We start from the raw sequence: 27,416 nt of genomic DNA on the forward strand, positions 1-27,416 counted from the left end.
TAAAAGTGATTTTGAATAATGTAATCTAAACAATATTTAGTTTACTATAATCCATTTTGAATAAAAATTACCAAACATAAACCACGTTAATACTAACTTACTTTTGATCAAAATCACTTTTACAAAATCAATTTTATATAAATCTCCGTTTGCAAACGGTAATTCAAACACATACAAAGAATGGTGGTGAAAAGGAATTGGAACCACGCGCTATAAATGTTGCTTGTGTCCACAAATTCCATGATCACGCCGTCCACTTTCGCTCAAAGGCACAAAACAAGTGACTCATGGGCGGCATTTTGGGTCCCATTCTTCACCGCCAACACAACCCTTCTCATGTACTAATTTGGAGCTTTTTCAATTAATATTATGTTTTTTCTTCCATTAATTCTTTTAATCTTATCTAAGACAATTAATTTATCAATTACCAAAAATTTAAATGAAAATGAGTCATCAATAAATAATAATTTTCCTTCTCACTACTATTATTTCTTTGTAATTGAAATATTAAATTCTCCATAAGTGAAAGATCACCATTATCACCAATATTTGCAGTTAAAGATCATTATTTGTAATTATTAGATAAACACTCCAAGGCCCAAGCACTCCACAATCTGATACCCAAGGCTTTTTAACTCTGGAAATTACCATACAAAACAGGATGAATATTTATGGATTTATCCTTTGCTTAATTTACTCAAATGTGTTATTTTGAAATTAAGAGAAACAACCTTTTTTTTTTCCAATCCATTACTTTGCAATAAATTATTAGTTTATAGAATACGAAAATTTGAACGTTAAAAGGAACCATTCAACAAAAAGCTGAAAAATAATGAAATTCAATTTTATAGCTAACTTGCAAGTTAAGCCATTTGAATTCAGAAAGAAGACAATCGAAAAGGATATCCAATTATTTTATTATTCTAATAACCATAGCAAATGATATTAGTTAGAATAAATTATAGACAAAAAAATGATAGTATTAAACTAAACTAATCAGATTAGATCTGATCAATTTGGACATTTTGAAATATTTATTCATTTAGCCAATGCTTGACATGTAGAAAAGGAAGGAAAAAATGAAATCGAGAATAAAAAGAAAGAGAAAAGTAAAGACAAAAAGTAAAAGTATACAACCATATAATAAATAAATAAATAAATAAAAAGTCCCCAAAGAAATTATTTTTTTCTTTTCATATTTGTGTGTTGTGAACAAAGGCACTTGAGTTAAAAACCAAAAAAGCCTAATGCAAATTTCGCTATTGCTAAAGTGTTCATTGCTAATTGCTCATTGCTTAATGCTAATGCCCCTATTTTCTGTGTGAGATCGCCCTTCTATTCCCTTTTCTCTCTTTCTGATCCAACCTCACATTCGATTTCCAATGGGTAAGCTTTTCGATCCCTCATCATCGATCTGTTTCCTGCATTCTACGTTCTATATACGTTAATATCTTCATTCCTTTTTAGTTTCCCCTAATTCTTATATTCTAACTCCCAATCCTATAGTCTTAATTTAATTTTTTATATGAGATGCTTGGTGGATGTTAACGGAAATTGGCAATCACACTTTGCGTGCGTTTTTTTAGTGTAACTGTTATCATAATTATTATTTGATGTTGATGTTGCTATTGTTGTTGTTATTTTCAGTTTCGAGAGAAAATCTATTTGGATTTTATGAGAATTTGTTTGATGTGATTGATTTTGATAGTTCGATCCAAAATTGAGGGGTTTTGTATAGTTATATTATTAAATCCTTGTCAATTTTACTCTAGATCATTGTTTTTTCTTTTTTTTTTATACTAATTTCAATTATTAAAGGGAAAAAGAAGGAGTTAAGAAGATAATGCAAACTAGTAGCTTGGGATTAAATTTATGAATGGAGTGTGAACCAACTAACAGCTATATACAGAGCTTTCTATTATCATGGTGATGTAAGCATTTATAAAAAAAATTAAATGAAAAATAATAATGTAGGATTTTGTGTCTACTGCTTAGTGTATATATATATTTTTTTTACCTTCCTCTCTTCTTTTGACTCCACATCTGACATTGAATATCTGTGTATCCAGCTAATAATCATTGCTGTTCAACTCAACTTATTGATGGAGATGGTACATTCAATGTAACTGGGATTGAAAGTTTCATGAAGGAGGTGAAATTTAGTGAATGTGGGCTTTCGTACGCTGTAGTTTCCATTATGGGTCCACAAAGTAGTGGTATGCCTTCTTGCCTCTGCAACCTTACTATTACTTCTGCCCTTTGCCCATCATTTCACTTGGCGATCTGCTTAATTATGATATGTTAGTTGATTCACAATGCTAATGTTTGGTTGTTATATGAGATTGTCGGAAATATTAAAGTCGAGGTTTTCATTTTGCCTTATGAAGTAGTGTGGAATAACTTACATTATAGTTGAAATTGATATTGGGTTCATTTGTGAATTATGACTGTTGCCTATCTGAATTAGTTATTTCTAAGTGCTAAATATTATGTTTAGTCTGTTTTAGCCCTTTTTCTGCACTCTAAAAATAACTTTATCTTTTCTTGGTTTATTCATCTGTTTGATTTTATTCCATAAAGTGATTCATTCCTGGTAAAGGATATCCAATTTTGTTTATTTGTTTTTGCTATGGGCAGGCAAAAGCACGCTGTTAAACAATTTGTTTCGTACCAATTTCCGTGAGATGGATGCTTTTAAGGGAAGGCAAGTACTTGCAATTTACATAAACTTCGCTCAACTATCATGATGGTGCCTCACTGACCTGATTGTATATGGTTGTATTCAGGTCTCAAACAACCAAAGGAATCTGGATGGCTAGATGTACTGGGATAGAGCCTTGTACCATTGTGATGGATTTGGAAGGAACAGATGGAAGAGAACGTGGAGAGGTTTCCCCCCCCTCCATTTCTTAATGTTATATCTTGATCTTCTTTGGTAGTAACTCTGTTTACATTTCAGAGTTCATTGCCTACATCCACATTGCATTTGCATATAATATTTTAGAATCACATATAAACACCCATTTGTGTCTCTATCCACTATGGACACGAGGCTTATTGTGAAATATCTCAGGGTTCCTATATTCCCATTATTATTGTTCTTGTTGCCTTTTGCCCTTAAGTGGGTGATTCACAGTAAATGGATTAATTATCGTATTTAGCGGTGGATACCCTTGGGAAACCAAAATGGCAACATCTATTCTTTTTACAATTTTACTTTCTCTTGAGAAGTAATGTTCTGTTATTTTCATTTAATAATTAAAAAAAAAATCAAAAGAATGGTTATTCATGTTCTTTTTTACTATGCCTAGGAGTAGTTAATGCTTATGACTTCGATTATTTCGACCTGAAAACCCTACCTCATTTTCTTAAAAATATCGTGAAACCACTTATCCTGAAATCTTAAGTTGTTAGGTAAAGGTATATGAATGATTATATATCGACACGTCCCTGCACACAATAGCCTTTTTCGGCTTGAAGCGTGAATTATATATAGGCTTTCTTTTAATTTTTATTTGCCTTATGCTTAAATTCTTTCCTTTTGGGAGCAATATGCAACAAACCAGAGAGATAATAGGGATTTAACTCCTTTTAAATATACTTATAAAAGGAGAGGAGAAAAAGTAGCAAACTAAATTTTAAATTCTGAAACTCCACATCTTTAGGACAGTAGTTATAGGATTAGATATTATAAATAGGTAGGCTGGGAAAGCTAGTAGGAGGAAAATAAGTGGAGTGAAAATCTAGAGGGAGAGAATTGACCTCTCGAAAGTCAATTATTCTTGTTTTTCTTTCATTTAAATCTATAATATTCTGTTCAGTTATTCTGTTCTTCCCTTCTACCCTTATTTTCTACACTCAATTCTGCCTAACAGTAAGGATACTAGAGAAACCGTAACAATTGGTATCAGAGGTTCGATCTGGGCTTCTTCCTGTGAATGGTTTCCACACGCAGCGGAGGTGCGATGGAGGATCGGGTTGAGAGTCTGGAGAAACAGTTGAATGAGTTTCGCTCTGAACAAAACAGAATAATGGAAACGATGACGCAAAGGATGGATGAATTAGTAATGCGAATCCCACAACAGGATTCGAGCGGTGGGAACTCGCGCATCAACGATCCGGGTGGCGGGCGTCAGCGAGATCCACCTCCAACCAGGGGTGATCTCAATCGCCGAGTGGACATTCCTTCGTTTGATGGCTCGGATGCGAGCGGATGGTTGGTTCGAATGGATCGTTATTTTCGCATATCAAGGATTCAGGTGGAAGAGAAACTCGAGTACGCGGTGCTTGCACTTCATGGGGAAGCTTTAACATGGTTTGAATGGTGGGAGTCTCAATCCACCTTCCCTTCATGGATTCGTTTCAAACAAGATTTGCTCAAACGATTTGAGCCTGGTGCAGATGCGAATCCTCTTGCGCCATTATTGCAGGTGAGACAGCATGGGTCGGTTATGGAGTATCGGAGAGACTTTGAGATAGCGGCTAGGGCACATAGACATTTGGGGGGAGATACCTTGTTGTGCATGTTCCATGAAGGACTCAAACCGTCGATCAAAGCGGAGATGAGAGTTGCCGAGTTTGAAAACCTCCAGGCCCTGATGGATAGGGCCATGATGTTAGAGTCGAGGAATGAAGCGTGGCGTACAGAAGGAACGCACCCAGGAGGAAGACGAAATGAAAATACTAACCGTTTGGGCTGGAGCGGTGCCAGATCCAATAATTGGGCTCAGCACACTTCACAATCTCCTTCCATAACTAAACAGCCCACATCCATCCCTCATAGTAAAACAGAATCCAATACTTCCTCGGCCCCTTCCACCACTAATATCACAAAGCCTTCATCACGATGGATTTCACATGAGGAATGGAGTGAGCGACAGCGCAAAGGTCTCTGTTTCCGCTGCGGGGACAAGTGGAATCCTGGCCACACATGCAAGTTCAGACATCAACAACTCATTCTCCTGGGGGAGGAGGATGAACAACCCGAGGATTGTTGCGAAGATTTGGCCTCGGACGAACCTGTCGTAACCATTAACAGTCTTTCTCTTCGTCTCTCTTCTCTAAGTTATTGGGGACTTACATCACACCAAACTTTGAAGGTACGAGCTACTATAAATGGTGTTGGGGTGGTCGTGTTGGTTGACCCAGGGGCTGAGGCGAATTTTATTTCATCTTCTCTTGTCTCCATACTGGGTTTGCCATTGGTACACCTGCCTCCTTTCCGAATTGAGGTTGGAAATGGAGCAATAGAGCATGGGTTAGGTGGCTGTGAAAAAGTGGAATTATTGGTACAGGGAATTTCTATTGTGGAGGACTTCTTGGTGATGGAATTGGGACGTTCTGAAGTTGTTTTGGGTGCGGGGTGGATTGCTAGTTTGGGCAAATTTGAAGGGGATTATAACGCCTTATCCTTAAGCTGGATGTTGAATGGGAAGAAGGTGACTTTGCATGGTGATCCCTCTTTAGGGAGAAGTCGAGCTAGTGCAAAAGTGACTTTAAATGCCCTGAGAAATAATGAAGAGGGCTTTCTCGTAACCCCTGTGTTCATTGCCGATTCTACAGAAGCCCAACTATCTGTTTCGTCAGCAACTTTGGCAATTTTGCAGCAATTTGAGGATGTCTTTCAGTCCCCATATGGTCTTCCTCCACAAAGAACACACGATCATGCTATAGTACTAAAAGACAGTGCAGAGATCCCAAACATTCGACCTTACAGATATCCACATTATCAGAAGGCAGAAATGGAAAAAATAATTGATGAAATGCTGCAGATTGGGATTATTCGGCCCAGCACAAGTCCCTTCTCGAGCCCGGTAATTTTGGTAAAGAAAAAGGATGGTGGGTGGAGGTTTTGCGTCGACTATAGGGCCCTCAATAAGATCACGGTGCCGGACAAATTTCCTATTCCTATTATAGAGGAGCTATTGGATGAGCTCGATGGTGCAACAGTGTTTTCCAAATTGGATCTCAAATCCGGATATCATCAAATTCGAATGAAGGAGGAGGATATTCATAAGACAGCTTTTCGCACCCACGACGGCCATTACGAATTCCTTGTAATGCCTTTTGGCCTCACAAACGCTCCATCCACTTTTCAAGCCCTCATGAACACTGTACTTCGTCCGTTCCTCAGAAAATTTGCTTTAGTTTTCTTCGATGACATCCTTATTTATAGCAAGGATCTCATTAGCCACAGAGGTCATTTGCAGAATATTTTTGAGGTACTGAGGCAACACAATTTATTGGTAAATAAAAAGAAGTGCTGTTTTGAAGCACCGAGTATTGAGTACCTTGGCCACGTTATTTCTGCCGAAGGGGTGGCGGCTGATCCTAAGAAACTTAGAGATATGCTTGACTGGCCTCCACCAAAAGATATTCGCAGCTTGCGGGGTTTCTTGGGCTTAACCGGATATTATCGCCGCTTTGTAAAAGGGTATGGTACTATTGCTGCTCCTCTCACCCAACTTCTCAAAAAGGACTCTTTTAATTGGGGTAAGGATGCTGACTCTGCTTTTCAAAAGCTCAAAACAGCTATGGTTTCCGTTCCGGTTTTAGCCGTTCCATGCTTTTCTAAACCTTTCCAGCTGGAAACCGATGCATCCGGAAAGGGAGTGGGTGCTGTCTTGATGCAGGAGGGTCGGCCAATTGCTTTTATGAGCCAAAAACTCTCGGAAACAGCCCAGCAGAAATCTGTCTATGAAAGAGAGTTGATGGCAATTGTTCTAGCTGTTCAAAAGTGGAAACACTATCTCATGGGACAGCAGTTCACAGTTTTTACTGATCAACAGTCCTTGAAGTTTTTATTAGATCAGCGTGTAGCAGACGAAGGCCAGCAGAAATGGTTATCCAAGTTACTGGGATACAATTTTGACATTAAATATAAGGCAGGGACAGAAAACAGGGTGGCTGATGCCCTTTCTAGGAAATTTCATTTCTCCTCCCTGTCTTTTTCCATGGCAGCAGAATGGGATGATATGGAGGCTGAAGTATTGGCTGATGAGAAATTAAATGGGATTATGCAGAAGTTGTTAGTGGGGGAAGAAACTACACCCGGTTTTGCATTAATAAATGGAAAACTCAAATATAAAGGGAGGTTAGTGCTTGCAAAAACCTCTAAATGGATTCCAAAAATTCTGTTGGAATTTCATAGCTCCAGGCTGGGAGGCCATTCGGGCTTCTTTAGAACTTACAAGAGGATTTCTGCTATCCTTTATTGGGAGGGTATGAAGGCAGCAGTGATGAACTTTATTAAAGGCTGTGAAATTTGTCAGCAGAACAAGCATTCTACCTTGCAACCTGCTGGTCTCCTACAACCGCTGCCAATTCCTTCCAATGTATGGGCTGACATCTCAATGGATTTCATAGGGGGATTACCCAAAGCCAATGGAATGGATACAATATTTGTGGTGGTGGATCGCATGACTAAATATGCTCATTTCTTCCCACTTTCACATCCCTTTACGGCAAAGGATGTTGCTGTTTTGTTCATTAAGGAAGTGGTACGCCTCCACGGTTTTCCATCATCAATTGTCTCCGATCGAGACAAAATATTCATGAGTGCTTTCTGGACTGAAGTTTTTAAACAGGCCGGTACTACCTTGAAGATGTCCTCGGCCTATCACCCGCAGACCGACGGCCAAACTGAGGCGGTGAATAAATGCTTGGAAACCTACCTGCGATGCTTAACTGGTGCTAAACCTAAACAATGGCCCGCTTGGCTTTCTTGGGCAGAATTTTGGTATAATACCTCATACCATGGCTCTATTCGGATGACACCTTTTCGAGCTTTATATGGCAGGGAACCTCCAGCTTTATTACGAGGAGGGATGGAATCTTCAGTAGAAGAAGTAAGGGTCTTATTGGAGGAACGAAATCAGATGCTAGATGAAATCCAATTTCAGCTTAATAGGGCTCAGAACAGAATGAGACAAAGTGCAGACAAGAAACGACGTAATGTGTCTTTTGAAGTAGGAGACTTTGTGTGTCTCAAACTTCAGCCATATAGGATGAAATCTTTGGCAGCCAGATCAAATCAAAAGTTAGGTGCAAGGTTTTATGGTCCTTTTGAGGTGCTAGAACGGATTGGAGCAGTGGCCTACAGGCTGAAATTACCTGACACAGCAAGAATACACCCTGTTTTTCATATTTCCCAGTTGAAGAAAAGTGTTGGACCTTCCTTACATCCTCAACCATTACCCGAAGCACTCACTGAAGAAGGGGAATTGCTGGTAGAACCTGAACAAGCCATTGACAGCCGCTACAACAATCAGGGAGATCTTGAGGTCCTTATCAAATGGAGAGAACTGCCAGATTTCGAGAATACTTGGGAGTCAGCAGCAAAATTACAGACAACATTTCCCTCTTTCCACCTTGAGGACAAGGTGGCTCTTCATGGGGGGGGTATTGCAACAAACCAGAGAGATAATAGGGATTTAACTCCTTTTAAATATACTTATAAAAGGAGAGGAGAAAAAGTAGCAAACTAAATTTTAAATTCTGAAACTCCACATCTTTAGGACAGTAGTTATAGGATTAGATATTATAAATAGGTAGGCTGGGAAAGCTAGTAGGAGAAAAATAAGTGGAGTGAAAATCTAGAGGGAGAGAATTGACCTCTCGAAAGTCAATTATTCTTGTTTTTCTTTCATTTAAATCTATAATATTCTGTTCAGTTATTCTGTTCTTCCCTTCTACCCTTATTTTCTACACTCAATTCTGCCTAACAGTAAGGATACTAGAGAAACCGTAACAATTGGAATACAAATCGAGTTTTAGACCTTTTGGTCATAGAAGCGTTGACACTATGTCATGAAACTATTTATCTCAAAAGTTTAAACTATTAGGTAGAGATATATGAATGATTATATATTTAACACAAAAAAAGTAAAAGAACCATGGACGAGAAATGCATAGTTTTGGTGTTCTATTGTCACCTTCTATACTGAATTTTATTTTATTTTGTTATTTTATTTCAGGATGATACTGCATTTGAAAAGCAGAGTGCTTTATTTGCTCTTGCTGTCTCAGATATAGTGCTAATCAACATGTGAGTTTCTTAATCCTATTCTTCTTTTAGTCATCTTTAATGCAGACTGATCCCCTGAAGTGTTGAGCTCTGGGTAGCTAGTGTCACCTGTTGACTCTATTTTTTATTGCGAAACTAATTTTTCGTTTGTCTGCGATGCTTGTAAAGGTGGTGTCATGACATTGGCCGTGAGCAAGCTGCTAATAAGCCACTCTTGAAAACTGTCTTTCAGGTCTCTTTATTAACCTATTTACTACAAGCAATTAGCTTGAGCTCCCAAACTTCATTTGTATCTAACCATGCACTACATTTTGCTTTCAGGTTATGATGAGATTGTTTAGCCCACGCAAAACGACATTGTTGTTTGTCATACGTGACAAAACGCGGGTGTGTATGCAAAATGCTGATTATTGTTTCTTATGATGTGTCTAAATATTATGTGTTCTTGATGTGATCAACCTTTTCCTTGTATAGACACCACTTGAAAATTTAGAACCTGTCTTGCGAGAAGATATTCAGAAGGTATTGCTGTTCTTTCATCTTATGATATTATCGAATATTGTAATTTTTAATAACCTTCACTGCTTCACCTGTTTCTTCTGCAGATATGGGACTCGGTTCCTAAACCACAAGCCCACAAGGAAACCCCACTTAGTGAATTTTTTAATGTAAGTTCACCATTCCTTTGGTGTTACTGAACTTTCTGATGGTCTTTTTTTGTGTATCAGAATTTGTTGGAAGTTTACAGTAGTTGCTTTCATTTTTCAAACAAATAATCAGGTTGAAGTTACTGCTCTTTCTAGTTATGAAGAAAAAGAAGAGCAATTTAAGGAGCAGGTATGAAATGCCCTCCAGCTTTGTTCTTGTTTACTTTCTGATGGTATTAAATGACCCATTACCAGGAAATGTGGTTGTTGCATCTCGTTTAATGCATGTGATGCATTCCTATTTCTCAATGTATTTGCATAAAACATTATGTTAATTTATTTTCCCTGTTGGAAAGCAGAGTCAAATAATTTGGTTTACAAAAATGCTATTTGCACACCAAAATCAGCCACTATATATTTGTGTAGAAATACATGTGTGGTTCAACCCATCTTTAATGTGTATTTGTATTTCAATGTGTATTCTACACTAGTGGCTGATTTTAGTGACTGATTTTGATGTACACTTAGCATGGTTGTTTGGTTTAATGTATGTCTATTTCTATAAATTGCATATCATTGCTGATCTTGTGGGTTTATTTAAATCTAGGTTGCCAACTTGAGGCAACGATTCCAGCACTCCATCGCTCCTGGTGGGCTTGCAGGGGACAGGCGAGGAGTAGTTCCTGCATCGGGCTTTTCTTTTAGTGCTCAGCAAATCTGGAAAGTCATCAAAGAGAACAAGGACCTTGACCTTCCTGCACATAAGGTAATATCTGCATGCTTCTGTTCTTCTATTATTGCCTATGGTTTTATTTATTTTATTAATCTTTTATTGCCCACTTGTAGGTAATGGTTGCCACTGTCCGATGTGAAGAAATTGCCAACGAGAAATATGCAACTTTTTCTGCAAATGAGGTATTACAGGTCTTTTGGTATAATTTCCAGCTTGCTGTGTCATCTGTAACTACTATTTGCTAAAGCTATGAAAACCGGTTTATGTTGTAGGAATGGTGCCAATTAGAAGAAGCCGTACAATCAGGCCCTGTTCAGGGGTTTGGAAAAAAACTCAATTCACTCCTAGGTGCTTGTTTGTCAGAGTAAGTATGGTTCGATCTATCTGACATCTCTATTCTTAGTGGCTCAGTTAATTAATACTAAACCTATACTATTATGAGCTTTTTTCTAATGCTAACCGAATATATTGAAATATTTTGTTTACCTTAAATCTAGGTATGATCTTGAAGCCACTTATTTTGATGAAGGTGTGAGATCTGCAAAACAAAAACAACTCCAAGAAAAATTGTTGCAAGTAATTATTCTTAACTTGATTCTCATGCAATCTTGGTTGTACAACCATTTTGCTCTTTTGTAAACATAAATGAATTGATGATTGTTTACAGAGGAACAAAAAATTGATAGTTATTGAATCACAAGAATGACTAATTAGAGGCTGGAATGTTTGCAGTCTTTTTCCCATTTAAAATTCTTTTGGTGACTTGCAATGTGTAAGAGATCTTTAACATACTCAATGCTTTTTTCAATTCATTAGCTTGTCCAACCATCGTTCCTTTCTGCGCTGGGACATATAAGATCTGGAATAGTGGATAAATTCAAGGATGTATTTGACAAGGCTTTGAATAGAGGTGAAGGGTTTTCTTTGGCTGCCAAAAACTGCATTGAGTCTTCTATGGCTCAATTTGACGAAGCTTGTGCAGGTAAACCATAAATTTATTTATTTTGCATATCTGATAACAATTAACAATATTGAGGTTGAGCTTTGGTGTTATAGCAAGGTTGTTGTCTGCTGACATGGAGGTCATGCATTCAAATTCTAGAAACAACCTTCCTCTTGTTGGGGCAACATTGCTTAGTTGTAGCTTAGCTAGACCCCACTATGTGGGTGCCTCATGCAGTGGACAACCCTTCATTAGATAACAATTAAAATTCCATGACCAAAATATGTGATGAATACTTTCAAAGTGTGCATCTTACTTGCTCAACTGAAATACAGTATGAAACTGATATGCTATTGCTACAGATGTTGTAATTGAACTAGCAGACTGGGATACATCTAAAGTAAGGGAGAAACTGCGGCGTGACATTGATGCACATGTGGCATCTGTACGTGATGCTAAGCTTTCTGAACTGACTTCATCGTATGAGGTACGCACCCAAACTTATCCTTCATTTCTTCCAAATCATTAAGTCAAATATTTCAAGATTGGTAGTGAAATGCTAAGATTGTGTTGTAAATTATTCGTCATCAAATTCTAAGCTGAAACTTCTGAGCTGCTAATAATAATAATGTCAATTAAACAATACTTGCAATATGGTTGGCTTTTCCCCCTCTTCTTTTCTTTTCTTTTTTCCTTTGGGCCCACAGTTACATTGTCAATTCAAAAGTATAAGATCCTTCTCATGCCTTGTGACAGCAGTTATCTAGGGATTAGTATAGGAGATTGTATGGTTCACCAGTTGTTTACTTTATTTGGGTGAAAAAGTAACTTCTTGTGAAGTTTTCTGATAGTAGTGCCATTTCAGGAAAAACTTAAAGAAGCCTTGTCTGGACCTGTTGAAGCTCTTTTGGATGAAGCAAGTGGTGATACTTGGTCATCAATAAAGAAACTTCTTAGGCGTGAGACTGAATCAGCTGTCTCAGGGTTCTCTGCTGCACTTGCTGGGTTTGATATGGATGAAGATACGAGACAGAAAATGATTTCGAATATAGCAGATTATGCTAGGGGTGTAGTAGAAGGAAAGGCTAGGGATGAAGCTGGAAGAGTTCTAATCCGGATGAAGGATAGGTAACATGTTTTGCCACATCCAAGATGATTTTTTCACTTATACCTTATAAGTTTACTTCAGAGGCACTTACCTTAAATTTGAAAGCAGATTTACGATGTTGTTTAGCCACGACACTGATTCAATGCCTCGTGTATGGACGGGCAAAGAAGATATCCGTACCATCACAAAGACTGCTCGCTCTGCTGTATGACATGACTATGAATACTATTTGTCGTTTGTAACCTTAAGTTTGTGTTGCGTTTTGATTTCTGAACCAAATTTAACTTATTGCAGTCTTTGAAGTTACTGTCTGTCATGGCTGTTATTCGTTTGGATGATGGTGATACTGATAATATTGAGAAAACATTAGCCGTTGCATTGATAGATTCATCAAGCAGTAATGTTACTGATAGGAGCATCACAACGGTTGATCCGCTAGCTTCTAGCACATGGGAAAAGGCAAGTTTTATTGCCTACATACGTATATCCAACATTGCTAAAGACTGACTTCATTAGTATGTATTTGAAATTGTAAACTGCTCTCTATATGTTTTTCTAGTAGTGCTGATTAGTTGTCTTGATTGAATTTTGCTGTTTAGGTACCATCCTCTAAGACATTGATTACACCTGTCCAATGCAAATCCTTGTGGAGGCAATTCAAGACAGAGACAGAATACAGTGTCTCTCAGGCCATTTCTGCACAGGCATGACATTTATCTTAACTTTTTGAGGGTTTCTTTATGCAAATGAAAATTAAGAAAAACTATTAGAACAAAATTAGACTTAATTTAAACCCTAATCTTTATTTCGGATGTTTTATATTTTAAGTTGTAGCTGGAACCAACTATTAAGTTGCACAAAAGAAATGAGGCAAGGCTATAGTTTTATCTTTCCAGTTTGTATGTTACCTGAAATATACAGTTCTTGAACTGGTCCAAAGAATTTTGCCTGTTTAGGTTCCATGTGTAAGCTACAGATAACGATTTGCAAACTAGCTTATATAATTAGTTTCACAAATATCATGGATGCATATTTAATCAAGGAATTTAAATGTTCTTATTAGAAATCTATTTGTTAATTTATTTTTGTAATATTTGGATTTTCAGGAGGCCAACAAGCGTAATAACAACTGGTTACCTCCTCCATGGGCAATACTTGCTTTGATTATTCTCGGATTTAATGAATTTATGACACTCTTAAGGTGCACATCAATTGAGCTCATCTATGTTTACTTTCTTTCTTTCTTTTTCCCTTTCGTTCTACAATAAAGGCTATGTTTTTACTCACTCTTAACACCACACCTCTGCCTGTAGCAGCTTCAGTGTAAAGTAGTAAAATCGTAGTTTTGAAATAAGAGTGTCTTTTATTGTACATAAATTATTGGATGGGCAGTTTAATAATAAAGAAACCACCTCGTTTCCATCCGACTGTTCTTTTTAATTGTTCTTACTCAATTTTGGTATTTCCCATGGCAGAAATCCGTTGTATTTGCTTGTCATCTTTATTGGTTATCTTCTCATCAAAGCCCTATGGGTGCAATTGGACATTACGGGTGAATTTCGCCATGGAGCTGTGAGTATAATTCCTCGTTATCATATATTGTTCAATTCATTAATCATAATTATAATTATTTGGTCTATTCACCTTGGTTACTGAGTTTTGGATCACACACACGTCAGTAGCATCAAGCTGGGGATTCCATAAATAGTCCTTTAGTTGAGCTACTGCCTACCAGCTCTTGTTAAATGTTCACTAGGTATTTAACCAATCTATATAAAAGCCTTATTTCGTACTTGTTTACTTTCAGCTGCCGGGACTCTTATCCTTGTCTACCAAATTCGTTCCAACTGTCATGAACCTTATGAAAAAACTAGCAGACGAGGGTGCAGATAACAATACTCGCAGAAATCCACCAAAAGGCGATTACAAGGCTGCTAATGATGGTAGTGCTGCATCTTCCAGTGCTTCATCAAATGTAAGTGTGCTTGACAACGGAACCAAACACAACAGAACTGAATACGCCAGTTCATCAAAATTCGAGTAGATGAAAGAACTCATCTGATACGGTAGAGAAATTTCATTTGTTGGAAGATGGTGATGTCTGCTGGCTGCATCCTTGGTTTTTTAGCTTGTCCACGAAACATATGATTTCTGAGCATATTCATGACATTCTCAAAGGCATTGGTTTTTGCACAAGTGCCATATATACGAAGGGGGCATTGTTTTGTTCCTAATTAATCCCCCTTATAATAGTTTTCTTTTAATTTTGGGGCTTCATTTAGTGGAGTTGACTCCTACGTGGTCTTTCATGGTTATGCTGGTTTTGCAGTCAATTTTGTTTGTAATTCAATCATTGTTTTCCTATTGTATCCTTCTGAAAATTTATTGATTGGAATCGTGTATTTATATTAGATTTATAAGATTTACTTATAGAGGCTTATCAATGTCACTTGTAATGCGGACTATTGAGTCACTTGCAACATGGTGTTGAAAAATAACAGGTTAAGTTTATTTTTGGCATGCTTAATAAGGTGTTTAATCAATTAAAATTTCAGGAGAAAAGACTTGCATGTTCTTAGAGCACATATAATGTTCACGAGTAATCATAATCGGTGCTTCACTTTTTTTTGAGTACATGGTACTTCTATGAACCATTTTTCTACACGAGAATGAATTGTTAAACTTCCCTATGCTACTACTTTTATCTTTATCTCGTATTAAACGGGGCCCAAGACCCGAGTGAAATTATTTTGATGTCAAAATAAATTTTCGTACTTTTGTTGTAAATAAATAACTATTTATATTGACTGTTCTGTTTTGTGGAGTTTGTGTATGTCGCACACTTGTTGGAGGTTGCTGCCTTGTAGAATTTAGCTCATTATTTCTGGAGTTGCTTTTTAATTTTCCCTTGAGATGATGAATAATTTTAAGAAGTAAATACAAAAAAGAGAGAACTGGAAAAATATACCGTTCTCATCAGATAACAAAGCATTAAACTATTTTGCTCGCTATTTAAAAAGTAGCAGCATTACAATGTGAAAATGGAAGAATGAATTTGACCAGAATGGAAGTGAGAGAGAATCAAATCAAGCTTCCGCAGAACCCACTCTCCTATCAACTTTGATTTCTTGTCCCCCCCCCCCCCCCTTCCTCATTCTTTCATTTGTTTGTTCCACCTACAATGGAAAAGTGTCAAGTCACTAAAAGCAATTACAATATCTAACTTGATTGAATAAAAATATCTAACTTGATTGAATAAAAATAAAAATAAAAAAAATATAGGAAAAAGTTCAATGACATTAATGAAGTTTGGTGACTGTATTATTTTTGTATTTAGCAACTTATCAAATATCAAATGTAAAGAACAGAACAGAACAAGCTCCATATGAGAAGCATTGCCTACCTCTTTCTTCCAATTGGTCTTGTAAAGTATCAACAAAAGCGGCAATGTTTGCAGAGCAATTCCACATATCATACCTCCCCAAAGTCCCTACATATGAAACAAGTTTCACAATCATTTGAGAGAGGGCTATAGTTAATTACAGTCTTTGGATAAATATTAAATAGAATTAATGCATTACCTTAACTCCCAAGTTAACTTTATAACCAAGAATAAACCCCAGTGGAAGTCCAAACACATAGTAACAACCTACATTGATGTAAGCCACCAGTGCCTGCCACCCACCTCCAACAGCAACACCTGCAAGAATGGTTTCAAAATTGTAAAGAGGAGAGTTTTGTTGTATTGGGGGGTATTTAATGTATATACGAGATTTATGTGTATCTAAATACCTGAAATAACTGGTTGAATGCTGTTTAGAATCATAGTAACAGAAAGGAAGTATGCGAGTTTTGTGACCGATTCTTGCAAAGGCTTGCTGCTAGTGAAGATGACGGCGAAAGAATCTCTAAATATCAAAATAGCCACCATGCAAAGGATTCCAATTAGAAAGGACTGAAGTGTTATTACATAGACAGAGTATTTGGCAGCTCTTGGATGTCCAAGTCCCAGTTCGTTGGAAACTCTCACACTGAAAAGAAAGAAAAAGAATCACACACACATACATGATTGCATTGATAGAACAAACTTCACTTCAAACAGAGAGTGCATACCTGACAGCAGCATTTACTCCAATAAAGATCATGAACTCCCACCCATTCAAATTCATGCTATAAAACACAAAAGAGTGAACTGAATGAATAAATGAATGAACGAATGAATGAATGTATTAGTAACATTTATGTTACCTACCATATAGAGGGAATCAACAGCTATGACTGCATTATCAAGGTGGCCAGCAAGAACAATGAGGCTCATCATATACCAAACTTCAAGACAAAGCATGACAGCAGATTCAAGGGAGAGCCTAACAAAGGGCCATATATCTTTCAAGGCCTTCCATGACAATCCATGCCAACCTTCCTTGCACCAAAAAAAGACATAAGCAAGTTGAGCCAATGTTATCACCCAGCTTGTGATATCAAATGCCAATGCTGCACCAGTTAAGCCTAATTGCAGCACATAGATGAAGAGCCACAGCATCACAACGTGCAGGATTAGCGCGAAGAAGCCGATCCAGGTGATGATATTGACCTTGCTTTGGGCCTGAAGGAACTTCTGGGTTGGAAAATTGAATGCAAGCGAGAGAAATTGGGGGATTACAAGGGGAGCAAAGGTTCCTGCTCTGTCAGCTATATCATGCTGTTGCCCCAGAAACTTCAGGATTGGAGCAGCAAATATGTATATTGGCATTAGCAAAAGACTGGTCACCGACAGGATTGCCCATGACCGTTGCAAGTACACACCCAGCATTTCAACCTGCCCTGCCCCAAAAGCTTGCCCGCAGTGTCTCCGTTGCGCTTCCCATGCCAAGCTATAGGTAACAGAATAGTTATATCTAATAATAAACATTGAAATTTATATATCATGAAATCACTTATCTTATAAGAGTAATGTTAGGAAATCAACACTATAGCAGCCAATTTCACTAAAAATAAGCTCTTGTTGAGTTTGGATTTCAGATTTTTTTTTTTCTAATTGAATTTCGGATGTTCTTGCTTTTAAGAATTTCCGGTGGTTGTTCACTTTAGAGAATAATGTGTGATCTCTCACCATTTATTTTATAGATGAGACTAAAAATAAATATGAGAAAAAAAATCATTTAAGAGTAGAAGATTACACTTTATCCTATAAAGTAAATTTAAACTTTAGAGGATCCAAATCCTAAATTCTTAAGCTGGAATATATATAAATTGTTATATCTAACTGTTCTTAAAGAAGAAGAGGAGACAGAGAAAGCATACCATGAAGCCGAAAGCGAAAGTGCCGACGACTGAGTTGATCAAGGAGATAGCAGAGAGTTTTATATACTTCAAACTAATTTAATATAAATCGTAAAATGTTATATACTTCAAATTAATCAGATTGATTTTTTTTTTTCAAACTGCAATATGATTATATGAACTCCCCTAAAAGCTACATTAATATTTTTTTAACAAGAATATTCTTTGTACAACAAAATCACCCATTAATATATTATACGTGTGATTTAATATATTTTTAATATATATTTATATTTTAATACATATTTTATATTACTGATTAAATTTTGTGATTGATTTTAGTATACATGATGATTATTTCTTTAAAAAAAACACTCAAGATTTATCAAATACCTTATATAACTAATTGGTTTTGTTAGATAGATAATATTTTTTTTTAAATAATGTGAACAATGAGTTTTAAAATTGACCAAACAAAATAAAAAAACACTCCATTCTAAATTACCTCTTAAACTTAACATTAAAATAACCATCCGTACACTTAATGAATTAAACATACAACCATTGTTAACTGTGTGCATGAGTAAATCGAATAAAAAAAATATCTATCCAATTAAAAATAATCAACATAATCATTTATATACCTATTAAATTGAACAACAAATATCTCTATTGTTCACATTCTTTAGAGCCCGTTTGGGAAGTAGCAGAAGCTACTTTTTTTAACTTTTGGATTATGAAAAGTCATAATCTATATGTTTGGCACTATTTTAGAAAAAGCTTTTAACTTCCCGAAATATATAACTTCTTACTTTTCCAGAAGTCATTCTACCACTTACTTAAAAAAAATTAATTAATTTTAAAATAAAAAAATTTACTTTCCTTCTTGACTCTATGAAAAATACTGACTCTTCATCACCATTTTCACATAAGGTCTGCTAGAAGCACTAGCCTTCCACTATCATTCTCACACAATGTTCCAAGTCTCACCATTTTTACGTAATGAAACATCTGATGGAAGTATTGATCCTCCACCACATTTTCAGACAATATTACATCTGAACAACTTACTGCCTTCTAAATATTTTTTTATCATTTTATCACTATTTTTTATTATTAAATTTGTATTCAAGTGTGATATGAAATTTCAGTTTTAATTTTATTTTTTTCATATGTAATTTTATAGCTTATTATTATTTTCATAGTTAATTATAATAAGTTCTTGACTTCAATAAAGGAGAAGAGAGTTCTAATAGGAATAAAAATAAAAAATAAAAAATAAAAAATAAAAAATAAAATATACATTGACACACATTTTATATTTATTTTTTATTTTCACCTACCATATCATACACAATATTAGTGATTAGGTTATGTAAAATCAACATTCAATATTAAAAAATATTTGTTATCATCGTTATTTTAATATTCATTCTCTTTTGTAAAAAAAAATTATCTTTTGAGTTATTTATCCAAACGCTACAACTTTAAAATAAGTACTTTTATAACTAAAAATCCAAACACAAAATAACTTATTTATAAGTTGCTATTAATAAAAGTCCTTATATTTTAAGCTCCTTTTCCAAAAGAACTTATTTAAGTTATTTACCCAAACTGGGCCTTAGTCTCCCTATACTTTTCCGTAACCATATACAGCTATAAATAATGAAGTTAAATTAGGATAATTAATCAACCTAGACAATTAATTAATCATAAAACCTTGCTCTAATAAGCATTATCATCAAGAGCAGGCAACGGAAACCTGAGAATGGCGGCAATACCGGTGAGTTGCTGCAACTGCTCTGCCATAACATGCATGGAAGAGTACACCAAAGCTTCCCCACCACTATCCTTAACAGCCTTCACCAAACAACCGTACCTCTTCCTCGTGGCAACCTCATCACTCCGATACAGCTCATCACTGATCAGAAGCGTTTCAATGGCTCCCATCTCCTGCGCACTCTCCACGCTCTTCGGTCCGTAGCAAGCTCGATCCGAGTCACTCGAAACCATGTCCCAAACCTTTCTCAGTGCCCTAATCTGCAACCCTACCTTGCTGTCCTTCATAAGGTTCATCACCGTGCTTTCTCCCAAAAGATCCTTCAAATTGCCGTTGCAACCACCACCAGCAGCCACCACGATCCTTCCTATGTTCTCTTCTACGCTTCTCATCTTCATCCTCTTTGCCTTCGATATCATAAACCTTCGAAACTCGTCCTTTTTCGAATCCTCGCTTGCGATCACAGTGTTCTTAACCTTGTTCAGATCCACGTACTTTATGAACTCCGCAAAAACCTCGCGGAAGAACACGTTCTTCGTAGTGTTTGAAGAAGGAGATGAAGATGAAGACTTTCTTCCTTCGGTACTGGAAGAAGAGGTTTCAACCTTGGAAACCATGGCAGTTACGCCTTTTCCAATCAGATAAATCTCAGCATGGTCTTGTTGAAAGAGAGTTACTGCGAGTTCCGCATCGGGACAAACTTCGTGGTTCTCTCGTTCCTGGAGAGCCTCGACGACGTCTTGCTTCCAGACCTTCTTGTGGAGCTCGAAGGGTTTGTTGCACTCCAACGTGAGGGTGTGAAAGGATCCGACGGCAACATAACCGTTGGGCTCGAGATTGCGGCCTTGGATGCGAAGGGTGGAAGAGTCCTTGTCGAAGTCGCCGCAGGTGACCTTGAGGTGGACAGAGAGCCTGACACGTGAGGCGGTGGTGTTCCTGCCGTCGTTGAGTTGGTGGTGGACCTTCCGGGAGGTATCGGCCGTGACGTAATCGCCGGGGTTGATGATGTTGTAGAGCATCCATAGGTCGTCGGATTCTTCAGGGATTATGATCACTCTTCCCATTTGGTTCACTGCGAAATCTTTTTCCTTCAGTTTCATTCTTCCTTTTTTGCTTAGCTCCCAATTTCTGCTGAATATTGGAACCTTTTTTTTGGTGATGAATAATGTGTGCCTGACTGCCTTCTGATGTATGTATGTTATGTGTGGGGTTTATATGGGGTGACTTGCCCGTGTTGTGTTTGTTGTTGCAAATTGGAGTTTGGTGATTAATTTATTGGTTGAAAGGTGTTGTTTAATTTAAAAGTATAAAAATAGATAATTTTTAAAGATATAAAATTTATTATAAAAGATAAATTAGATAAAATTTAATCATCAGTTCATAAGCACCGTAAATTGAATTTGGAATTTTCGAATTCTTGTAGATCTTGCTTTAGGATATGATTAGTTGTTTCGCTGGGGAAAAATAAACAATTCTTTATTTTGGGTACAAGATAGATATTGAATTTGAATTTTGTGGATTCTTTCTTTGCTTTACTTCGTGTTGGGCTAATAATTTAATATGCAACCAAGGAAAGCAAAGAAAACGAACATAAATAAGATACCGCAAAAGATTCGATGGAGGAACAATATTTGAATTATTAAATGATCTTAAACTCTTAATAATAAAATATACTTTTAAAATATTTTAATAATTATCAAATAATTTTTATTTAAATTTAATTATTAATTAATTTTTTATATATTATTTAATTATAAAATTTAATTTTTAATTTATATATTATTATTTTATTATTCATTAATCATCCTCTATCTTATTTTTAAAATTTTATCATTAAATTTTATGAATATTTATTTTTAATTTTTTTTATTTTATTTTAATATAAAAATCTTAATTATATTTTTTTTAATCTTAACATTATCGATTTTTTAATCTGTAATCAATTTATTTTTTAATTATCTAATTCTATAACTATAATGAAGTTTATAAATCTCTTTCTATATGAAAGGAAGAAAGAGAAAGAAAAATAAGTATGATATTATATGAGAAGAGATAAAAAAATGTTGAAGTGAAAATTAATTTATATAATTGTTATATCGAAAAATAATATTTTCGATAAAGATGTTATTGAATTCTTTGACAAGTTAATGTTCGACAAGTTTAGACTTCGATCATTGTCAAATGTTAAAATAATATTTTGATCAACTTTTAAATATATGTTACAATTAACTTTAGATTGGAGCCAATTAAGTACTCGTTGATTGACTCAAGTGTAGAAGTCGAATATAATTGATGGCAGTTATTCACATTGTACAAAGAGTGAGAACAAATTGATGCACGTGGAAAATGATGTCGAAGATGGTGGTTAGACAACTGAATCGAAGGCAAAATTTCAATTTCGAAAGTGCGCAAACAGTTATTTAACAAAGCTAACCGGTAGAATGATATATCAACAAATAATTGGACGGATTGGCCTATAAATTATTGTACATAAATGATTGGATGCGGAGATTAATAATAAAGTAACCACCTAGTTTCCATCCGACTGTTCTTTTTAATTGTTCTTACTCAATTTTGGTATTTCCCATGGCAGAAATCCGTTGTATTTGTTTGTCATCTTTATTAGTTATCTTCTCATCAAAGCTCTATGGGTGCAACTGGACATTACGGATGAATTTTGAAATAGAGCTGTGAGTATAATTCCTCGTTATCATATATTGTTCAATTCATTAATAATCATGATTATAATTATTTGGTCTATTCACCACCTTGGTTACTGAGTTTTGGATCACACACATAGCATCATGCTGGGGATTTCATAAATAGTCCTTTAGTTGAGCTACTGCCTACCAGCTCTTGTTAAATGTTCACTAGGTATTTAACCATCTATATAAAAGCCTTATTTTGTACTTGTTTACTTTCAGCTGCCGGGACTCTTATCCTTGTCTACCAAATTCGTTCCAACGGTCATGAACCTTATGAAAAAACTAGCAGACGAGGGTGCAGATAACAATACTCGCAGAAATCCACCAAAAGGCGATTACAAGGCTGCTAATGATGGTAGTGCTGCATCTTCCAGTTCTTCATCAAATGTAACTGTGCTTGACAACGGAACCAAACACAACAGAACTGAATACTCCAGTTCATCAAAATTCGAGTAGATGAAAGAACTCATCTGATACGGTAGAGAAATTTCATTTGTTGGAAGATGGTGATGTCTGCTGGCTGCATCTTTGGTTTTTTAGCTTGTCCACGAAACATATGATTTCTGAGCATATTCAAGACATTCTCAAAGGCATTGGTTTTTGCACAAGTGCCATATATACGAAGGGGGCATTGTTTTGTTCCTAATTACTCCCCCTTATAATAGTATTCTTTTAATTTTGGGGCTTCATTTAGTTGGAGTTGACTCCTACGTGGTCTTTCATGGTTATGCTGGTTTTGCAGTCAATTTTGTTTGTAATTCAATCATTGTTTTCCTATTGTATCCTCCTGAAAATTTATTGATTGGAATCGTGTATTTATATTAGATTTTAAGATTTACTTATAGAGGCTTATCAATGTTTGTCACTTGCAACATGGTGTTGAAAAATAACAGGTTAAGTTTATTTTTGGCATGCTTAACAAGGTGTTTAATCAAATAAAATTTCAGGAGAAAAGACTTGCATGTTCTTAGAGCACATTTAATGTGCTTCACGAGTAATCATAATCAGTGCTTCACTCATGGTACTTCTATGAACCATTTTTCTACTCGAGTATGAATTGTTAAAATCTTCCCTGTGCTACTACTTTTGTCTTTGTCTCGTATTAAAGGGGGCCGTTGACCTGAGTGAAATTATTTTGATGTCAATAATTTTTCGTACTTTTGTTGTAAATAAATAACTATTTATATTGACTGTTCTGTTTTGTGGAGTTTGTGTCGCATACTTGTCGGAGGTTGCTGCCTTGTAGAATTTAGCTCATTATTTCTGGAGTTGCTTTTTAATTTTCCCTTGAGATGATGAATAATTTTAAAAAGTAAATACAAAAAAGAGAGAACTGGAAAAATATACCGTTCTCATCAGATAACAAAGCATTAAACTATTTTGCTCGCTATTTAAGAAGTAGCTATTAGCATTACAATGTGAAAATGGAAGAATGAATTTGACCAGAATGGACGTGCGAGAGAAGCAAATCAAGCTTCTGCAGAACCCACTCTCCTATCAACTTTGATTTCTTGTCCACCCCACTTCCTCATTCTTTCATTTGTTTGTTCCACCTACAATGGAAAAGTGTCAAGTCACTAAAAGCAATTACAATAGAGGAGAAAGTTCATTTACATTAATGAAGTTTGGTTACTGTATTATTTTTGTATTTAGCAACTTATGAAATATCAAATGTAAAGAACAGAACAGAACAAGCTCCATATGAGAAGCATTGCCTACCTCTTTCTTCCAATTGGTCTTGTAAAGTATCAACAAAAGCAGCAATGTTTGCAGAGCAATTCCACATATCATACCTCCCCAAAGTCCCTACATATGAAACAAGTTTCACAATCATTTGAGAGAGGGCTATAGTTAATTACCGTCTTTGGATAATATTAAATAGAATTAATGCATTACCTTAACTCCCAAGTTAACTTTATAACCAAGAATAAACCCCAGTGGAAGTCCAAACACATAGTAACAACCTACATTGATGTAAGCCACCAGTGCCTGCCACCCACCTCCAACAGCAACACCTGCAAGAACGGTTTCAAAATTGTAAAGAGGGAAGTTTTGTTGCATTGGGGGGTATGTAATGTATGTAAGAGATTTATGTGTATCTAAATACCTGAAATAACTGGTTGAATGCTGTTTAGAATCATAGTAACAGAAAGGAAGTATGCGAGTTTTGTGACCGATTCTTGCAAAGGCTTGCTGCTAGTGAAGATGACGGCGAAAGAATCTCTAAATATCAAAATAGCCACCATGGAAATGATTCCAATTAGAAAGGACTGAAGTGTTATCACATAGACAGAGTATTTGGCAGCTCTTGGATGTCCAAGTCCCAGTTCGTTGGAAACTCTCACACTGAAAAGAAAGAAAAAGAATCACACACACATATATGATTGCATTGATAGAACAAACTTCACTTCAAACAGAGAGTGCATACCTGACAGCAGCATTTACTCCAATAAAGATCATGAACTCCCACCCATTCAAATTCATGCTATAAAACACACAAGAGTGAACTGAATGAATAAATGAATGAACGAACGAACGAATGAATGTATTAGTAACATTTATGTTACCTATCATATAGAGAGGGAATCAACAGCTATGACTGCATTATCAAGGTGGCCAGCAAGAACAATGAGGCTCATCATATACCAAACTTCAAGACAAAGCATGACAGCAGATTCAAGGGAGAGCCTAACAAAGGGCCATATATCTTTCAAGGCCTTCCATGACAATCCATGCCAACCTTCCTTGCACCAAAAAAAGACATAAGCAAGTTGAGCCAATGTTATCACCCAGCTTGTGATATCAAATGCCAATGCTGCACCAGTTAAGCCTAATTGCAGCACATAGATGAAGAGCCACAGCATCACAACGTGCAGGATTAGCGCGAAGAAGCCGATCCAGGCAATAATATTGACCTTGCTCTGCGCCTGAAGGAACTTCTGGGTTGGAAAATTGAATGCAAGTGAGAGAAATTGGGGGATTACAAGAGGAGCAAAGCTTCCTGCTCTGTCAGCTATATCATGCTGTTGCCCCAGAAACTTCAGGATTGGAGCAGCAAATATGTATATTGGCATTAGCAAAAGACTGGTCACCGACAGGATTGCCCATGACCGTTGCAAGTACACACCCAGCATTTCAACCTGCCCTGCCCCAAATGCTTGCCCGCACAGTGTCTCCGTTGCACTTCCCATGCCAAGCTATAGGTAAAGGCACATAAATAGTTATATCTAATAATAAACATTGAAATTTATATATCATAAAATCACTTATCTTATAAGAGTAATGCTAGGAAATCAACACTATAGCAGCCAATTTCACTAAAAATAAGCTCTTGTTGAGTTTGGATTTCAGATGTTTTTTTCTAATTGAATTTCGGATGTTCTTGTTTTTAAGAGTTTCCGGTGGTTGTTTTTCTTACGTCTGCAATGTCGGTCGTGCGATGTTAACTCGTCCTAAATTCTTAAGCTGGAATATATATAAATTGTTATATCTAACTGTTGTTAAAGAAGAAGAGGAGTCAGAGAAAGCATACCATGAAGCCGAAAGCGAAAGTGCCGACGACTGAGTTGATCAAGGAGATAGCAGAGAGTTCGAGGTCTCCGAGGTGTCCAATGAAGATGCTGGTTATGGAGTTGACACCGTACTGGCACCAAATGTTGAACACTATAGGCAATGCTATCTGCCATACCTTGGCTGTTTCTATCCAGAAAATCTTCTTCGCCTCCCTCAGCCCCTTCACTTTCACGTAGTCGCCGTCCTCCGCCACCACCCCTCCGCCGCCGTTGAGCAGGGGAATACTATTATTGCTGTTGCTATTGTCCATGCTTCCTGATCGGAGGGCTACAACGAACTACTAAAGAGTGAAGAGAGTGAAGGGTGAATTAGTTAGTTAGTTAGTTACTTTGAGAGTCGTGATTTTTGGATGAATCAAACCACCTCTTTATAACTGATTTACTCCCACACGCGCCTACTTTAAATGTGCATCCACATCACATGTCACATACAATTCTTTTTCTTCTTTTCTTTTCCTTTTCCTTTTAACTTCTTATCATTTAATTTTGACTTTTTTACATATTATTAGTGTTTTAATTTGTAAAAATTATGTAAAATGGTTTTTGAGTGGTAATACTAAAATTCATTCCTAAACTAAGGGCCTGTTTTTGGGGAATTTTAAAAGTAACTTTTTTAAATTTCTAATTTATGAAAAATAATAGTATTAATGTCTGGTGTAATTTTTAAAATCAAATTGTAACTTTTTTAAGAAACTATTTAGGAGTTTATAGAGAAGTTAAAAAAATGACTTCTTTCATAATACTACTACTTTTTATCACATTTTTTTTAAAATAAATACTTTTAGAATTAAAAATTCAAATACAAAATAACTTATTTATAAACTACTTTTAATATAATAATTTGGGCAAAACACTATAATAAGCCAAGGAGAATGAAATTTTACACAAATCAGCCAAATAGAAAATTGGTTAATGAATCCACCAATGCACATTATTATATAGTTCGAATCAGTATATTTCAAATTAGAATTACATGTAATTTGAATCAACGTAAACCAATGCACATTATTATATAGTTCGAATCAGTATATTTCAAATTAGAATTACATGTAATTTGAATCAACGTAACACGCTGCACATAGTAATTCGAATTGGCCAGATTTAAATTACTCATGATTTAATTATATCCATTCTTTTATTAAGAAATTAATAATTTAAAAATAAAAAATATATATTTTATTTCATGCATTAAAAAAAACTAACAAAATATTTAATTACGATACTTCCTTAAAATATTAATGAGCTATCAATTCGAATTTCGTACAATACTCTTTTGTCTATTTTTAATAGCTCATGAAAATTTTTTTAATAAATTTATTTAAATTATACCACAAAAAATATTTTATTCTATGCAAAATAATTTTAAAAAATGGTTAAAAAGATGTTAGGAGTACTATAAAAATTTGTAATGTCCTAATGACTTAGAATATTAAAAAAATACTCTACATAGTCAATAATAATTTAGAAATTAAAAAAATATAGTTATAACCAATATTTATCTAAATTACTAAAATATTACAAATTTTTATAGTACTCCTAACATTTTTTAAATTATTTTTTTTTAAAATTATTTTGCATAGAATAAAAGGCATTTTAAGTTATTTTTTATGTAAAATAATT

At 35.6% G+C, this 27,416-nt stretch overlaps 3 protein-coding genes and 1 pseudogene across 4 annotated transcripts; 1 reads left to right on the plus strand and 3 right to left on the minus strand.

Annotated features, from left to right (window-relative positions):
• The first annotated feature begins 884 nt into the window (after nt 1-884).
• On the plus strand, nt 885-14,900 carry LOC112710116 (protein ROOT HAIR DEFECTIVE 3). 2 transcript variants are annotated; one of them, XM_025762216.3, is made up of 24 exons: nt 1,173-1,386; nt 1,819-1,931; nt 2,070-2,216; nt 2,638-2,704; nt 2,787-2,889; nt 8,976-9,046; nt 9,194-9,257; nt 9,347-9,412; nt 9,500-9,547; nt 9,631-9,693; nt 9,806-9,862; nt 10,280-10,438; nt 10,519-10,587; nt 10,678-10,769; nt 10,903-10,981; nt 11,222-11,387; nt 11,711-11,835; nt 12,214-12,476; nt 12,565-12,661; nt 12,751-12,915; nt 13,056-13,160; nt 13,563-13,657; nt 13,932-14,028; nt 14,264-14,900. In XM_025762216.3, the coding sequence occupies exons 3-24, from the start codon at nt 2,144-2,146 to the stop codon at nt 14,498-14,500; spliced, it is 2,361 nt and encodes a 786-aa protein (XP_025618001.1). In that variant the 5' UTR covers nt 1,173-1,386; nt 1,819-1,931; nt 2,070-2,143; the 3' UTR covers nt 14,501-14,900. The 2 variants fall into 2 exon arrangements, with proteins under 2 accessions (XP_025618000.1, XP_025618001.1); XM_025762215.3 differs by lacking the exon at nt 1,819-1,931 and having other exon boundaries at nt 885-1,386.
• A 446-nt stretch (nt 14,901-15,346) lies between these two features.
• On the minus strand, nt 15,347-17,778 carry LOC112710117 (protein DETOXIFICATION 35-like; annotated as a pseudogene).
• A 1,686-nt stretch (nt 17,779-19,464) lies between these two features.
• Nucleotides 19,465-20,619, minus strand: LOC140175031 (protein PELOTA 1-like). The gene has a single exon (XM_072201927.1). It carries the CDS (start codon nt 20,617-20,619, stop codon nt 19,465-19,467), a length of 1,155 nt encoding a protein of 384 aa, XP_072058028.1.
• A 2,874-nt stretch (nt 20,620-23,493) lies between these two features.
• On the minus strand, nt 23,494-26,137 carry LOC112710118 (protein DETOXIFICATION 35). Its single transcript, XM_025762218.2, has 7 exons — nt 25,757-26,137; nt 24,796-25,421; nt 24,653-24,709; nt 24,332-24,570; nt 24,121-24,239; nt 23,944-24,030; nt 23,494-23,777 (listed from the first exon to the last, which is right to left on the minus strand). The coding sequence occupies exons 1-7, from the start codon at nt 26,045-26,047 to the stop codon at nt 23,694-23,696; spliced, it is 1,503 nt and encodes a 500-aa protein (XP_025618003.1). The 5' UTR covers nt 26,048-26,137; the 3' UTR covers nt 23,494-23,693.
• Nucleotides 26,138-27,416: the final 1,279 nt, after the last annotated feature.

Source organism: Arachis hypogaea, chromosome 9, assembly GCF_003086295.3.
Source record: "Arachis hypogaea cultivar Tifrunner chromosome 9, arahy.Tifrunner.gnm2.J5K5, whole genome shotgun sequence".
Taxonomy (NCBI): Eukaryota; Viridiplantae; Streptophyta; class Magnoliopsida; order Fabales; family Fabaceae; genus Arachis; species Arachis hypogaea.